At 38.6% G+C, this 17656-nt stretch overlaps 1 protein-coding gene across 1 annotated transcript in view; it reads left to right on the forward strand.

Annotated features, from left to right (window-relative positions):
- Positions 1-17656, forward strand: part of LOC149298309 (EF-hand calcium-binding domain-containing protein 4B-like) — a 48327-nt gene that overhangs the window by 16692 nt on the left and 13979 nt on the right. Inside the window, exons 5-9 of the mRNA XM_089487490.1 lie at positions 729-819; positions 1242-1337; positions 2440-2621; positions 4897-4942; positions 8988-9088. Coding sequence (XP_089343616.1) covers positions 729-819; positions 1242-1337; positions 2440-2621; positions 4897-4942; positions 8988-9088 — 516 coding nt within the window. The remainder of the gene's footprint in view (positions 1-728; positions 820-1241; positions 1338-2439; positions 2622-4896; positions 4943-8987; positions 9089-17656) is intronic.

Here is a 17656-nt window from a genome sequence, read left to right on the forward strand (position 1 = left end):
TGAGTTTAATATAACAATGAATGTAATTAAATAATATCCTTAAGCAAAAAACTTTGCAACAAAACTTTCAATTAATATTCTCATAATGGCAGATACATGTACTTATGAACTTAGTCCAACACTAAGAAATGTAAGAAAGGCTGCAATAGTATTTTAACGATTAACAATAGTGTATTTATTTAGAAGTTGCTCAATAAGAATTGTCCTTTGTTTGCTATACTGCATTTTTAGTCTTCCAAAATTGGAAGATGATACAGTGAACTATGTACAGGGAGGTTTTAGAACTTTAAGTACTTAGAGACTTACAGAAAGACATTGCTTATAGACAAATTCAGGCGGCATAAAAGTATCTAGCCCTCTTTGGAATACCAAACTTAACAATTGTGTTATTCACTATAGTTGGAGTATACCTAGGTAATGTGCCGAGCTGGGTTGAAATAAGGGCAGATGGATATTGGGCTAGATGGTGAGTTTTCTAGGATTGGCATTAAGGAGGAAATCAGAAGAGTTGATCTGCTAGGTTATTGTTGAATACATCAAACCCACAGGGGTTTATTCACCAACATTTTAGTTACAACTCACAATTTGAGTTAAAACTGTTTGTCTGTGATTACTTTTTATTTTTTAGCAAACAATATTACTAGAATTCATAGAAATCAAATTCCCAGACATGCATGGTAAGAATGTTTGCAGACAAAAACTAAGACAGTTTGTAATTTTGCCCACAGAAGAATATCTGAACACACAGCAGAGGTACATCATTTATACGAGGAGATGGAACAACAAATGAATGCTGAAAGAAAAAAATTGCTTCATGAGGTATATAGTAGTTCTACAAATAAGCATTTGATGATCAACTGTTCATTTCTAGCATTTTAATCAAATAAACCTTAGCACATCTGTTATTTAATTATTTTGGAAAATAACACCAAAACCTTTAAGAAGCCTTTTCATTTGTTATGACAGCAACCTATCAGTGCCTGCTTTTGTGTCACAACTAAAGTCCTCCCCACAAAAAAAGTATGAATGAGGCAATATTTTATTTGATTAAAGAATTATTTCTGGGAAATGATGTTGCTATGTTTAGTGACAACAAAATGTTAAGTTCAACAGAGTAGTTGGAACAGCACATTCATGAATCTCCATAAACATCATGTCTTATGACTGACATTATAGTCTGAACAATAACAAACCATAAAACTACAAAGAAAGAGTTTTGCTAACTTGAGAACACATTTTAGAGTGATGAACGAAGCAGCTTTCACAGCCAAGAAATGAAGAAAGTCATTGAAGTGAAAAATAAAGAAGTACAGCAGTTGGTTGGCGTTCAGGATCAGGTAAGGGAGCAAGGTTAAGCAGTAATTTCTTTGACGTCCTTTCTTGTTTTTTCTTCTGTTATCAGTCAAATATCACATACCTAACAAATCATTGAAATCCTACTGGGTACCACTGGTGGGATCTTTAAGGGTAATATTGAATACAATAAATTTGCTGGTATTCATTTGATGTCATTTACTAAAGTAAATATTTAATGACATTAATGAAAAAACCCAAATGCTTTTCAAATGTGATTTACTTAGACTTAAGATGGGTTAAGTGGACAATTCTTGAGACAAATAGAAACAAAGCACAGCAATCAGTCCCTCAGTCAGGGTACTGTCCCAGGAAATCAAGACATCTGGTCCCACTATTTTCATGTACATTTTGAAATCTTGCTATTGTTGCATATTATTGTGTAGGTGAAGTAGGCCCTGGGATGCTTTACTAGGGGCCAGTCACCATATCGGACAACTGATCTACATAGTACACTTCAGAGAGCTCCTTGAAACTGAGAGATTTATACCATGGAGATCTGTGGATAACTCCATGCTTACTCTGCTGAGGCAGAGCACAAGGATATGATGTCATATTTCCTATGCCCTGTGTGAAGATGAAGTCAGATGGAGGGGGAAGGTGTACACACAGGTGTAGACAGAAACATCTAGAAGCACTTAGGATATCATGGACACTTTTATTGCCAGAAGAATGAAAATTGCAACGTCATCAAAAAGTACCATCTCAGGCAGAATTCATTGTCATGTTGTTAAATAATCACTTTGAGTTAATTTACCAAATTAACACAAATTTGTAAATCTGTATTATATATGTATGATATTTATGTATGATACAGAAATCTAGTTTTTGCAACAGTTTCTCTATAAAAGAAAAGAAAATATTTTCCTTTACAGCAGGTAAAGCAATATAGGATATTGGGATTAGCTTTTTATGCTAAGTAGCTGATATAGCTACTAAGAAGAAGAGGGCCCTGCTTTTGCAAGCTTACAATCTAGTCGGTGGTACATCTGAAGAATCTAGAATTTAGTGTAATCAAATTCAGTTGGATTTGATAAAAATGGAAATAAGCCATTCAAATTCTAAAACATATTTTTGTTTTGAAAGTTGGAAAGAGAACTTCATAAGCTGAAAAGCACAGAGAAGGTTACAAAGACAGAGAATGAAAAACTAAAACGTACCAATCAGGATCTGGAACAAAAGCTAGAGAAAATTCGAGATCAGCTTTCAGAAACGCAAACTCGTTTGAGCGAAATGAGAAAAAAAGTAAATCAACATGAACATGATAAGTAAGTACTAGCATGTCTATTCAAAAACTGGAATAATCAATGGTTCAATTAAATATAGTACCATATATATAATAATACTTTATATTACTATAGTAATATATTTATGTGCTTTCTTTTTTATTTATACCGTGTATATGAAAAAATAATGTTTCTGTGACATTACAAGAGAATGCAACATTTGGCCTTGTTAAAGTATATTTTTTTCTTTTAAATATTTTTATTGTTTAATTCACTGACCTTCAAAGTAAGTATTTGAGTATTATAGATGTGTAATTATAACGAAACTGGAACATCACTTAGTTAGGACCTCTTAAAGTCAGTCTTACAAATGTAATTAAGAATAAAACACAGGTTATGGCAGATATCGTACAAGTTTCTTTTTTGGGGGTTTGTAAAGATTTCCCAGTCTGATCATCAAATTCTAAAAGCATGCATAGAATTTCTGTTGAACTGTGCACATTTTTCTATCATAATGCTTTGGAAATGAAACCAAAAATGATATAATTGCCCTACTTACCCTTACTTGACCTGCTCCGATGCTGTCAGCATTACTTTCCCCCTCAGACTGGCCATAGTAAGAAGCATTTAAACTAAAACAATAATATACCACTTACATGGTGGTCCAATTAGAAACAGAGGAGTGAAATTAGAGATTATTCCTCTAATTACTGGAATAAAAATAGTCCAAAGAAGGACATAGTGACATGTTTTTAATCTTGACTCTTGGATGTGTGCAGGAAACTGCATCATCACTTAGGTCCGGTCTTTGTAATCAGTTAAATACAAACATCGGTATAAATAGTGGTGACAGATTCTTAATAACAAATTATCTGAAAATTAGAGGGTGTTAGGTTGTCATCAACAACATGGTCCTTCACAGTCCTTTGAACTTAGGTCTGATTAATTATTATCGTCATGCTCATAGTATTTTAGAAAGGGGCGGAATAGTGCCCTTTCGGCTACTATGGAACTATATCTCAGTGCTCAGCTACTCAAATTTTGATTAATAACATATTGTATAAGTCATAGTTCAATTGTTGCCGAGGCACTCCCCCCAAAAGCCCACAATGACAAGTGTATGGGGACTAACAAAATATGAGTTTAGTTTATCTCTTAAGCTTCGTAAGCCATTATAATATAAATACACATATAATTTGGTGTATTGTTGTTTAACTCGTGGTTCAATTACCTCATCATACATTTACCAAATTTAAGGAATATAAATACATATAACATTTTTTTTTTAAAATGATAAGTAAATAATATAAAAAAAAATGTTATATTTTATAAAATACTGTAAATTTGCAAAGAGTTATTCTAGAAAAACATGTTGGGTCAGATTTATCAAATTATTACACTTTGAGTTTCTGCTTCATAATTTTCGGACTTTTTTCCTAAATATGAACTTCTGTGCTAAAACAAATATATGAAACTGATATAGCCTATTTTTGGTGCGAATTTGTCACACAATGCATATGGCATGGAAAACTACAGGGAACAGACTAATTGTGTGGTTATGCAATGAACACACCCTGTTTGCTTTCCTTTGAGGCATCTTGAATTTTTTACTGATATTGTATTCTAATCTATTGTCCTGTCAAACTACCCATTGTAGAGTGCCGCAGAATATGATGCCGCTATATAAAGCAATCAATAATAATACACAGAATTAGTATTTTGTGCATTAATCAATTCAAGGTATTTTTTTGTGTTGTGTTGGTAGCATGTGCTTTACTAAAATATGGTAGTTATGTTCATTAAATATGGCCATCTCCAGATGATAATAGCATCCATCAGCCGGGTTACCATGTTTTTAGAAGAACCCAGGTGTACCTGGAAGAGATCGGAGATATGGGGGATTTGTATGGCATTTGTGCTTTGTGCTCTGTATGCAATCATAGTATTCAGAAGTTAATAGAGATAAGAACCATATAAGAAGTTCAGGCAGGTAAGTTTGATCCATTGAGTCTGTCCATTAATTCCTGCTGTAAAAACCTCAAACCTTATTTAGCCCTTGGTCTTCTTATCTTACCAAGACCTTCTTCATCATTTGGAGACATAAAGAAAACATTTTGCTCATCTCCTCTACACCACCAGAAATGGGCCACAGCCAAGAAATTGTTTGCAATATGTTTAGTTTCTCTCACACCTATTTATGATTGCTCTGGGCACACTGCATTTAGAATTTTAACTGAATGTAGAATGTACAACCCAGATTTTTACACGATGAACGGTATTGCAGTTTAGGAGAAACAAAATTTCCTATTTTTTTCAGGGAGAAGAAAGGTGATGATGAGACCATGAATGTTTCAACTACACAGGTATGATGCTGTGGTGCAAAATGTTATAGTAGTATGGTTAGAAATGTGGGCAGGGCAGCACATGGGGAATTTATAGTTTAGATAGACAGTGACATATTTACCTTTGGATTTGCCATAGGCCTGACCTTGATTAGCACCCCAGCCATCCTCTCTGTCTGTGCCATCCTCTCTGTCTGTGCCATCCTCTCTGTCTGTGCCATCCTCTCTGTCTGTGCCATCCTCTCTGTCTGTGCCATCCTCTCTACAGGGAGCTGGGATATGAATGGACTCCCGCACACAGACCTGCAACCCTAGACCTAAAATGACTAGGCCTAGAATATGCATCTGAATTATACTAATTATTTTTCTGTAATCTAGAGAAATAATGGCTACGATTTCTATGGCAACATTGTGGGAATTCTGCCAATGGTCTTATCAATTTATTTTTGTAACAAATTGTTAAATCATTTGTACCATATAACCGGAACACAATGAACCTAAACAAAGGATTGTCTCTTTAGATTTGATATTTTCTCCATTATACAAAACGTATTATAGTACTACTGTCAGGAACCAGGTAAGCAGGTCGGGTAGGAGCCCAGTAGCAGGGGACACAAGGGGTTCTGTTTGTACCCCACGATGCATGACAGTAAGTGGGATGGTACAGACAGGCGCAATGAAACACAGGACAAACAGGATACTTGGAAAGGTACTGTATTGATGAAGGTGATAGGACCAGCAAGTAAAGGCAGTCTCTAGGCAGGAGGCCCACTGGCAGGGCTGATGGATACAGAGGCCCACGGGATGGGCTGACGGATATGGAGGCCCACGGGATGGGCTGACGGCAGGAAGCCCACTGGCAGGGCAGACGGGTACAGAGGCCCACTGGCAGGGCTGACGGCAGGAAGCCCACTGGCAGGGCTGACGGGTACGGAGGCCCACTGACAGGGCTGACGGCAAGTAGCGCACTGGCAGGGCAGGCGGCAGGAATGCAGGTACAGGCAGGAATGCAGGTACAGGCAGGAAGTCCAGGTACAGGCAGGAAGTCCAGGTACAGGCAGGAAGTCCAGGTACAGGCACTGGTTCAAGGCCAAAACAGAGCGGTCTAAACACTCCAATGCAAAGGCCCTGACTAAAGGGCAGGGCAGGTTAATAAAGGCAGGTTCTACTCAGGTGATCAGACTCAGCTGACCTGGTAATCTGATCCCGAGCACTCCAGAGGGAGGGGGAAGGTGGCCACTAGTGGTAGCAGCAGGACTACAGCAAAATAAATCATCCATGGTCCGGGCTAGTAAGGTGGAATCCTGACAACTACATCTTACTGTTAGTCTCTGGGTGTGCGTGTGTTACTGTATGTTAGTGTTAAGTGTCTGTGTGCATGCGTTGGTGTTAATTGTCTGCATGTGTCTGTGTCTGGATGTGTGTGAGTGTATGGGTTAGGGTGAGTTAGTGTGAGTACTGTACCCGAGGATAAGTTCTGGATCCACCCCTGTTTTCCATGTTGGTCAATGGAATGTGGCTGACTTCACATTTTTGTGAAGATGAACCTCAAGAAAGCTAGAACACCACAGGTGATAAATAAATACTAATCTAGTATATGCAGCACCATCCTAAGTGCTCCTTCAGCACTCTTAGCGTAAATGTTTGGGCACAAATACATGTAGGAAAACAAATAAATAATAATAGTGCAATAGCAAAACGGCAAAAAGATGTATAGGTGGGAGTGATATTTATGCATAAATATTACTCCCACCTATATAATTTTAATTACCGTATTTGCTCGATTATAAGACAAGGTTTTTTCCAGAGCAAATGCTCTGAAAAATACCCCTCGTCTTATAATCGGGGTTGTCTTATAATCAGACCTCAACTAGGTCTGACTATGAGACTAAGATCCAGATCCCCCGCAGCGATGCAGGACACCTGGATCCTCCTGTCTCTCCCCCCCAATTTACCGGTACTTCTGAGTCCCCGGTGCTTAGTCCGGGCAGCGTGTAGAGCTCTACGCGATTCGTGTACACAACTTAAGCTGCAGCCGGGAGGCGGTTCGGTTAGCGGCGGGGGTTGTCTGCGTCCATCGCGCAGACCTTCCCCGTCTGTCCGAGATCAGAGTTTCCCGTGATCTCTGACAGCCGGGGAAGGTCTGCGTGATGGACACAGACAACCCCCGCTGCTAACCGCACCTCCTCCCGGCTGCAGCGGAAGTTGTCTACGCGAATTGAGTAGAGCTCTACACGCTGCCCGGACTATGCACCGGGGACTCAGAAGCTCCGGTAAGTTTGGAGGAGGGAGAGGGAGGGAGTGTTAAATGGGGGGCATAAGGCATTTCTGGAGGCAGAGTGCTCTGTGAAATGCCTTTTAACCCCCTTAATGCCACTCTGCCTCCAGAAATGCTTTTTAACCCTCTATACGCCACTCTGCCTCCTGAAATGCCTTATACCTCCCTATATGCCACTCTGCCCCATAATATGCCTTTTAACCCCCTAAATGCCAGAGTGGCATATAGGGATATATGGCAATTCTGGAGGCAGAGTGGCACATAGGGGGTCAAAAGGCATATCATGGGACACAGTGGCATTTAGAGGGTTAAAAGGCATATCATGGGGCAAAGTGGCATATAGGGGGTATAAGGCATTTCTGGAGCAGAGTGGCAAGCCAGGGGGCAGATTTGCAGAACTGGGGGGGGCAGGTTGAAAAAAAAGGAAATAAAAACAAAATATTTTTCTCAATTATAGCTTTTATTTAAAAAAAATGTTCACATACTTTACATGAATTAACATTTACTGGTAAAACTTTTTTCCTATAGGGTCGTCTTATATTCAGGCTTTTTCTTTTTTTCATAAATTAATATTCAGATTTTGGGGGGTCGTCTTATAATCGAGCAAATACGGTAATTCCTGTAGCACTAGTATAACACAAAAAAGTTGACTGGCCTATTGGCAATGGACAAAAAAGAATTAAAAAAATAAGTGGAAGATACTGTTTTGCAGATCTAAAATGTCCTGAATTTTGGCTTGCTAAATGTTTTCCAGTATCAAAGGGTACAATGGCCTAAACAAGTGGAAAATGCCACTTTCCACCTCCCTGGAAATACTGACATCATAACGATAAATTGGTGGGATATTTGCATTGGTATTTCCATTAATAAAGGGGGAACATTAGCGTCAAAAATGTGAAAATTCCTGTGATGTAAAAAATAGAAGGGAGAGAAGTCATTCTTCTTATCCTATCCCGACATAAAACATACACAAAAGGCAAAGAACACAAACATTTCAAGCTTTATCAAGTATATACAGGCAAAACATTTGTATACGATCAATAATAATAATAACAACAATAAAAACACATTTGCGGCATCAAAACATTCATACATGTATTGTACTGGGCTGCAGCACAGCACTGACAATCATTTACACATTCATGTGAAAGATACAAAGCAGCAACAGTAGGCATGACAACAGCAAAGAAAAAACAAACAGTTCCAGGGGCACACAAATTGTGTTGTTATGATAGGAATGACGATGGGCGGAAGGATAGGGAAAGGGACACCATAAATCCAAGGGGTTGAGAAGTATGGTGATTCCAAAAGAAAATCTGAATTCTGAGGGAATAAATTTCAATTGCGGTGATGTTCATTTAATGCTGGATTAAAAGACACAGGACATTTTGTGGCATATTACCCCACAAACACAGCAGAATTAATGACACTGCTCATGTATGCGGCAAGTAGAAGGTTTACTGGGCCTGCATAGTCTTGCATGTGACATAGGTCTAATAAGTAACACAATGTAACACATTATTAACAATTAATTAACAAATGAGGAGAACATTTCTAAAAACCCATAAAACAGACTTTTGATCAGCAGAAAACATTAAAAATAATAGATGGCTTTGGCTACCAGATGGCTATTGCTATTGAGTTCTTTTCTCTTAATGTAAGTAGAACACTAATACTTAACTATATTGTTTAAATAGGTAATTGTGACACTCTATATGCACTTAGGTAGTACCTTTTATTGAATGTTGTTTAGCTTAGCATGAAGCTAACAATTGTTTCTTAAAATAGTTCTACCAGATTTTCTTCCAGGATCCATCTCAGAAGAACAAAAGCGACGAAACTGAACAAATCAAGTCTGAGCCAATATATCAGCATGAATCTGCAGAGCCGTAAGTCTCAGACATATATTTTATGGTTACACAAAGAGCCTTAGCCCTAAATTTCCATGCTGTTCCACTGTGATGTCACAGGACTTCAAAAGCTCTTATTAAAGAAGCTCCATCTAGCTAGTCTTTCTGGCAAGTCTTTGATGTCTGAGTGGAAAACATTATGCGTCTCCCGTAGCGGTAGAGAAAGGTTTGAATAAGAAGCTAGGATGGTTTGTGGGCAGTGAAAAGCAGGCTTTTATTTTTAACCTTTTTCAAAAAAGACATGGAAAAAATATAATGTTAACGTAAAGGTAATTTTTTGGAAGTGCTTCATCTTTAAATAATGTTATTACAGGTTCAACGATGAACTGAAAAACCTGCTTTACTAGATTTTATAGTTCGTCATAAGATGGTATTTCTTTGTAGCTATAAAAAAAAAATCCAGAGGACATAATTAATTTTAGGATTGAGTTGTAGCTTGATATAGAGAGGCAAATACAATTATCAAGACATTAGCAAAAAAAACATTCGTTTTTGGACAGATGTAAAGAGAACCAATTTGGAAGAAAAATGGAAAGTATAAGTGAACAAGCCATTTGTAATTAAAATCATAAAAATCTTGCTAACTCTTTAAAATATACTGTCATTATCTTTTTAACGATGATATACTGTCATTATCTTTTTAACAATGATTGAAATAGTTATAGACAAATAAAGAATGAAGTGGTTAAGTACTGCAGACATAACAAGCAGTAGTGAAACGCTCTTCATGTTTTTATAAGAGCTGTCATGGTCTACTGAGTGAAGCCATGCTGTAAACAAAGACACCGCAACTAACTATAGCCGCAGCTATGTAGAAAGTTCTAATAAAATGAATACTGTGGTTGTGTTACAATAAAAGTAGCTGAGATAGCTACAGAGAGTCCAGATGTATAGAAGGGACTCTGATTCATGGGTGTAATTGGGATTTTCTCTAAAGATGGGCTCCTCTCGGTTAATTAAGGTTAAAATGTGTGCCACTCACTGTAGGAGCAGTTACTGACTGTCGAGACCAGATCACTGTCTGCAGGCAGACACGAGAAAGCGGCTTACACAGCTAAGCAAGATATTAAAAATCGCATCCATAGGAGTTACTGACAAAAACTGCAAGCAACAACTAATGCAAAAATAGTCAGGAACCGATACTCCCTAAAACATGTTGCGAGACATATCACAAACTCAGATGCAGGAACGAGCTTTTCCCCGCAAGTATTTCTTCTAAAGAGGAAACACTACAGCTACTTCTTTTCACCCAACTTTAGTAGCTTGTAACTTCTTAAAGTACAAACTACTTCTCAAAATTCCATCGTAAAAGAAGCCAGTTTTTTCAATGTCTAAAGGATCTTAAAGCTTTTTACTGCCACTCTTTCCACAGACCCCCATGGTGCAATCTTCAGTTATCCAGAGCAGTGTGTTGTTTTAAATTGTTGTTGGACAATTAATGTAAGCCTGCCATTAAAAAAGAAATGACATTAGCCAATGGAGCGGAATTATTTTTCTAAATGCTTTTCAACTCTTTTGGAGTGGTTATATATGGTAATATGGTATTTATTAGTAATATATCAACCTACCTGCCCAGAGATATATTCTGGCCTAGGGTGGCAGGTCCAAGCATGCGACAACACATCTGCCACCAAACAGGGGACCAAACTGATTATGTTAATACAAGTACATGTTACTTTTATCAAACATTGAGATCGACTTCATAAGATAAACAAGACTGCTTTTATAATTGGAAATATGCTATTAAAGTATATTAAAAAAGGATACTTTTGTATAGTGTTAGCAAACATAGAGACATCATTTAAAGTTGATGAAAAAATATATATTTTTTATCTTAAATTAGAAATCCTGTTTAAAAAGAATAGTCATACTCAGTTTCTTAGTTAACTTAGGGATTTCACCTGTAAAAGGCTTATCTAAATTCATAGGCTTCTAAAAACTTCTGAGCAAGTTAGAACAGTAAATAAACGTACAGAGCATAGATCGATTGCTATGTATCCAAACACACAGCTTACATATGCATGCATGTAATTACACTTTCATATTATCACACACCAACGCATGAGAAACAGAAAGAGCTCTTTTGTATCACCCGCTCATTAGTGCCCAACCACTGTACAGCATTGCACAATGTTTTAGAGTTATGGTAATATTATTTTACACTTGTGTTAAATGCACATACGCATATTATTTGATTACATATATGACTGATATATATGTAATCAAATAATTACACATGTAATTTGATTCCTATATCACATATGTACTCATATGCATGTATGCTGTGTAATGCTCCTAACTACACTACAAATGTGTTAAAACAGTGCCATCTGCTGGGAAGAAGCAATATTGCAAGTATTGTTAGCTATCTTTTGTAGGATTCAAAACGAAAACCAAATGGCACAAGAGCAAAGAAAATTAAAACTTAAATTAGACCAAATTAAATTAAAACTTTTAATATGTAACCCTAAGAGTAGTCTAATAGCAATGGATAGAAGAGTGCAGAAAATGCGCCAATGGCAGCAAATGACAGGTCTGCTTTGCATTTAATGTTTCCACAATAGAATGTTTTAGAATGGGGCTGTTACTTATCCCTGTATCAATGTAACATTATAACAACTCAAAATAGTAACTTTTCTGAACATCCTTTAACTCATATCTGAGCTATAAAAGCATGGAATAGGCATAAAGTTATCCTGAATCTAAGACAAGGCCAAGGACTGATTAGGGTTTGAGTCTTTAAAGCAATAAAAACAGGCAATCTAGGTGGGCAAAATGGTTCTTATCTGCTTTCAAGTTCTGTTTCTTGGTTTCTATATATATGAGCATACTGTACATATACCGTATTTGCTCGATTATAAGACGAGGTTTTTTTCAGAGCAAATGCTCTGAAAAATACCCCTCGTCTTCTAATCGGGGTCGTCTTCTAATCAGACCTCAAATAGAGTCTGATTAGGAGACTAAGATCCAGATCCCCCGCACCGCTGCAGGGGACCTGGATCCTCCTGTCTCACCCCCCCCCCCCCATCATACACACACTTACCGGTGCTTCCTGCTTCCAGCCGGGGCAGCGGGTTGACGTCGCCTTCTGCTGCAGCCGGAAGGAGGTGGAGTTGGCAGCGGGGGTTTGTCTGCGTCCGTCGCGTATACTTTCCCCGGCTGTCAGAGATCAGAGTTCCCCGCACCGGTGCGGGGAACTCTGATCTCTGACAGTCGGGGAAGGTTTGCGCGACGGACGCAGACAAACCCCCGCTGCCAACTCCACCTCCTTCCGGCTGCAGCAGAAGGCGACGTCAACCCGCTGCCCCGGCTGGAAGCACCGGTAAGAGAGGGCTGAGAGGGGAGGGGAGGGGAGAGTGTGTGTGTGTGTGTTAGTTAAATGGGGGTATAGGGTGTGTGTGTGTGTTAAATGGGGGCATAGGGCATTTCTGGAGTGGCGTTAAGGGGGCATTTAATAGAGCACTCTGCCTCCTGAAATGCCTTATACACCTATATGCCACTCTGCCCCATAATATGCATTTTAACCCCCTAAATGCCAGAGTGGCATATAGGGGTATAAGGCATTTCTGGAGGCAGAGTGCTCTATACAATGCCTTTTAACTCCCTTAATGCCACTCTGCCTCCTGAAATGCCTTATACCTCCCTATATGCCACTCTGCCCCATAATATGCATTTTAACCCCCTAAATGCCAGAATGGGATATAGGGGTATAAGGCATTTCTGGAGGCAGAGTGGCATATAGGGGTATAAGGCATTTCTGGAGGCAGAGTGGCACATAGGGGATCAAAAGGCATACCATGGGGCACAGTGGCATATAGAGGGTTAAAAGGCATATCATGGGCCACAGTGCCATATTGGAGTGGCAAGCCTGGGGGCAGATGTGCGTAACTGGGGGACAGGTTGGAAAATACAAGAAATAAAAACAAAAAAAATATTTTTCTCAATCATAGCTTTTATTAAAAAAAATAGTTTACATGAATTAACATTTACTGGTAAAACTTTTTTCCTTTAGGGTCGTCTTATATTCAGGCTTTTTCTTTTTTTCCTAAGTTAATATTCAGATTTTGGGGGGTCGTCTTATAATCGAGCAAATACGGTATTTTACAATGTTCTTTATGCTACATGTGGCTCATAACAAATGTCAATGTCTCCTAGGCTACTCTGATTTCAAGGTTTTGGGCCACTGCTTGAAGCTGTTTGTTTCTTTTGTTGGCATCATTTACACCACAACTAGCTTCTTTCATTGTACTTTTGTGTGTTGGACAGAACTAGACATGGCACACTAGGTGTGCTGTTTTTGTTGGCTCTTGGTTCAGCTTCCCCTTTGACTAAAGATTTCCAGCCCTTCCCCGATATCAGTGCTGAGTAAGCATTATCCAGCATATGTTTTATTGGTTAGTTCTACTTTGTGGCTTCAATTATTGTGTGAAAATAACAATATACCAGAACCCAACCATCACTATGTGTTGCCCCACCCTGTTGTTCTTCAAAGTACGAGGGAGTTTGAAGCTAAAGCTATTGTAATTAATGCTAGACTTTGAAGATGCGTTTGGGAGGGTGTGGTAACTGCATAATAATTATTAGAGATTGTTTTTCTTCTCCATACAATAGGTTTTATTTGTGTATTGTTTTAATGACAATAGATCATACTGTATATAAAGTTGGCAAAGACTGCCAGAGCTACATATACTAAATAAACCTCTGTTTAAACTGTTTCTTAATGGCAAAAAATGCTTTGGTTGTTCAGTTTTGATTCTTGGTACCACTAACCACATTCAAAACTTAAGGACCATTTAAGACCTGACACTTATGAATTTTACATGATACTGGGTGTTGTTTGATAAGTGCTGTCGTGTAGTATGTAGAAATTATACACCCATAACTCCTGAGTGTATGTTTAGGTGAGCCCAGCTTTCTGTGGGACTCAAAGCCTCAATGCCCCACTTGATGTTCCCCTGTGATGTCATCAGAATAATAGCTATGTATGAGTGTATCATTGTGTTCTGCATTCACAAAGGTCATCACAATGTGTATTTAAAAGCTTAACATGTGTTTACAAATGAAATGAGTAAATAAAATACATTAATATCCTTCTAAATGGCTTACCCAATCACAATAGCTATCAACAGGTCCCAAAAGCACATGATTGGTAAAGCTCTGAACCAAACCTCCAAAAGTGTGCTTTTTTGGCCATTTGAAATGTTGGGAGGTATGGGTACACTACCAGAATTAATTTAAAGATCTATTAGTGAGACATAATATTCACTCCAGAAATCCTGCATTTATGTATATAGTATGATTAGAAGCCAGCGACATCAGTTAATAATAAAATTAAATAAATAATAATAAAAAAATACTTAAATATCACCAATTACATTCACAAGAATCACATTCACAAGAAACAGCTACAGCGACCACTAACACTTTTCGAACTTTGCACCAGGATCATAACCTTCATTGTATCATGTAATCTGGCATGCCAGTAGACTGGGTTATCAGCAGTCCTGGTACATTAATGCAAATGGCCTCCAAATTTTATATATGAGGGGGCCATGGGCTGGGTACACATTTTTTTTTATTTTTATACAAAGCGCCCGTCCTCAAGTATTGAGCTCTAAGGTGCATACTGCAGGACCCGATCTGCTGCTGGAGAGTATACAGTATGTGTAATTATGTGGCCTTATTGGTAGGGTTTTTCCAGTTTGCAAGATGGCCTGTCCAACGTATACGAAGACGAAGATACACAACACGAACAATCTTCGTGTTCATCTTCTTTTTCGTTTACTAATCTCCATGGTCCCTTCCCCTTCTAGCCTACCTTATCTACGCAGCATCGCAGGGGTTAACGGAAGTGGAAATCCATAAGTTCAGCCTCAGGAGTCAAAGGGCCTCTAGCATCAACCAATTGGTTGATGCTAGAGGAAGCCCCTGCCGGCGACCAAAAATGCTTATTTCACTTGGTAAAATACAAATCAATTTATAACTTATTTGAAATGCGTTATTCTGGATTTTTTTGTTGTTATTCTGTCTCTCACTGTTTAAAAAAAACCTACCATAAAATTATAGACTGATCATGTCTTTGTCAGTGGATAAATGTACAAAATCAGCAGGGGATCAAATCATTTTTTCCTTCACTGTACTGTACAATTTCAACCCTGCAATGACCAAACACTATGACATACTATCACATATGAGGTGTTTCTGAAATCAGGACAAATACTTCAACATATCCTGCGGCAGAGCTAAAGATGCATTTTACACGAGTAGCAGTTTGGAGCGCTCTCTATTCCTGGTATTATAGGGCTAACAAACCGAATATACAGCTTTTTGTGGGTGGGTGTAATTAAACACTGCAGGAGTTTAAAAGGCAGCCTCTGAAGCAATTTGGTGTGTGTGCTGTAGAGGAGAGAGAAGGCAGTTAGCCTTAAAGCTTATGACCATGGAAAAGGTACTGCGTACCAATTTTGATGCAGCATGTGAATTTTATTTATAAAATAGGAATAGGGATTTATTGTATAGTGTAAAAGGACCCCAAATCTCACGTGATAAAGTGAATAGTATAAAAAATTACTGCAGCTGCCCAAAGAACATTCCTCAGGATGTTTAAAATGACCAATCAACGAATAATGGGGACGTGTGTACATGAGGGAGAAAAAACAAATAATAGTGCAATATAGTTAACTCCTTAACGACCTTTGCCGGTTCAGGACCGTGATGGAAAAACGGTCATGTAATGACCTTTGACGGTCCTGAACGTCAAAAAATTAAATAAGCTTAGAAAGTGATCAACGATCACTTTCTTCGCTTAAACAGCGTTACTGTAATGCCTCGATGTCGAGGCATTCAGCAAGGCCGAGATCAGCATCGGGGGCCATGTCTGGCCCCTCCCCGGGGCGTCAACAACCACCATACATTGTATGGCGGCGGACGCTCGTTTTAAAAGCGTTTAGGAGGCGATCAACGATCACCTCCTAAACTTAAATGGTGTCGCTGGAATGCCTCGATCAGGAGGCATCCAGTGACACCAAACACTTACCTCTGGATGGGCTGTGACCGGTGATCTTCGCCATCAGCAAGATGGCGGCGGCCCGGGAAAAAAACAATAAAGATGAAAGAGTTCGCTAGATGGTCTCCAGACCCTCTAGAGAACTCTGGCTCCACTTGCAGGTTGAATACAGGTACTGCATTCAACCATGCAAGTCAATGGAGCCCAGCTTTCTAATCACAATGTGATTAGTAAAATATTCAAAAAATAATAAAAAAAATAAATGTGCTAACATTTAAAAATAATTATGCAGTGATGTCACTAGATGAACCATCCAGTACCAGCAAAATGTGTAAAAAAATATAAAAAAAAAGTATTAAAAAAAATAAAAAAATAAAGTTTATTATTTTGAGCAAGTGCTAAATTTCAACAAAGAGTTAAAATAAAAGCACTTCAAATACCCAAGGGGTGTCTAATATAAAAAAAAATGGCTGATGGGGTAAATTGGAGTGGCCGAGCTCAAAGATAGGGCATAGGTACAGACTGACCAAAATGGGAAAAAAGGGCACTTCCAAAATGTGGCATTTTAAATCTCAAACAACACGACAAACCCATGCATGTCCGGTATCACTGCACACAGGAGATGTTCCTGAACACACATTGGGGTGTTGTTTGACAGTGACATATACCAGAACCTGTATATCTATAACTAAAGTACAATTTGTGTGAAAAAAAAATAAAACAAATTACTATTACAAAGTTTGACGAAGTGTAGTTGTATAATTGGTGCATGGAAAGGGTTAAAATAACAGCATTTGGAATACCCTGGGGTGTCTAGTTTTTAAAAATATATGGTTTGACGGGGTTAAATTGAGTTAACCAGATTCAAAGATGTTCCAAAGAGGAGATGGAGGCAGAATGACCAGATGCTAAAAGTCTGTGTTGCCTCAAAAGTAGCCCTTTACCAGCCAAACAATCTAACAAACCCATGCATGTGAGGTATCGCTGTACTCGGGAGATGTTCCTGAACACATATTGGGGGGTTGTTTGACAGTGACATATACCAGGACCTGTATATCTATAACTAAAGTACAATTTGTGTTGAAAAAAAAAAATTACTATTACAAAGTTTGACAAAGTGTGGTTGTATAACTGTTGCATGGAAAGGGTTAAAATAACAGCATTTGGAATACCCTGGGGTGTCTTGTTTTCAAAAATATATGGTTTGACGGGGTTAAATTGAGTTAACCAGCTTCAAAGATATTCCAAAGAGGAGATGGAGGCAGAATAACCAAATGACCACCTGAATTACGCATGCCCCAAAAGTAGCCTTTTACCAGCCAAACAATCTGACAAACCCATGCATGTGGGGTATCGCTGTACTCAGGAGATGTTCCTGAACACACATTGGGGTGTTGTTTGACAGTGACATATACCAGAACCTGTATACAGGGCCGGCCCGACAATGGAGCCAAGTGGGGCAACCGCTCCAGGCGGCACTTTTGAAGGGGCGGCACTTTTGCGAAAGAGAGAAAGGGGCGCCGAGTGGTTTTCGCTTACCA

The sequence above is a fragment of the Sceloporus occidentalis genome, unplaced genomic scaffold (assembly GCF_023333645.1).
Source record: "Sceloporus occidentalis isolate IW3139 unplaced genomic scaffold, rSceOcc1.0.p SCAF_33, whole genome shotgun sequence".
NCBI lineage: Eukaryota > Metazoa > Chordata > Lepidosauria > Squamata > Phrynosomatidae > Sceloporus > Sceloporus occidentalis.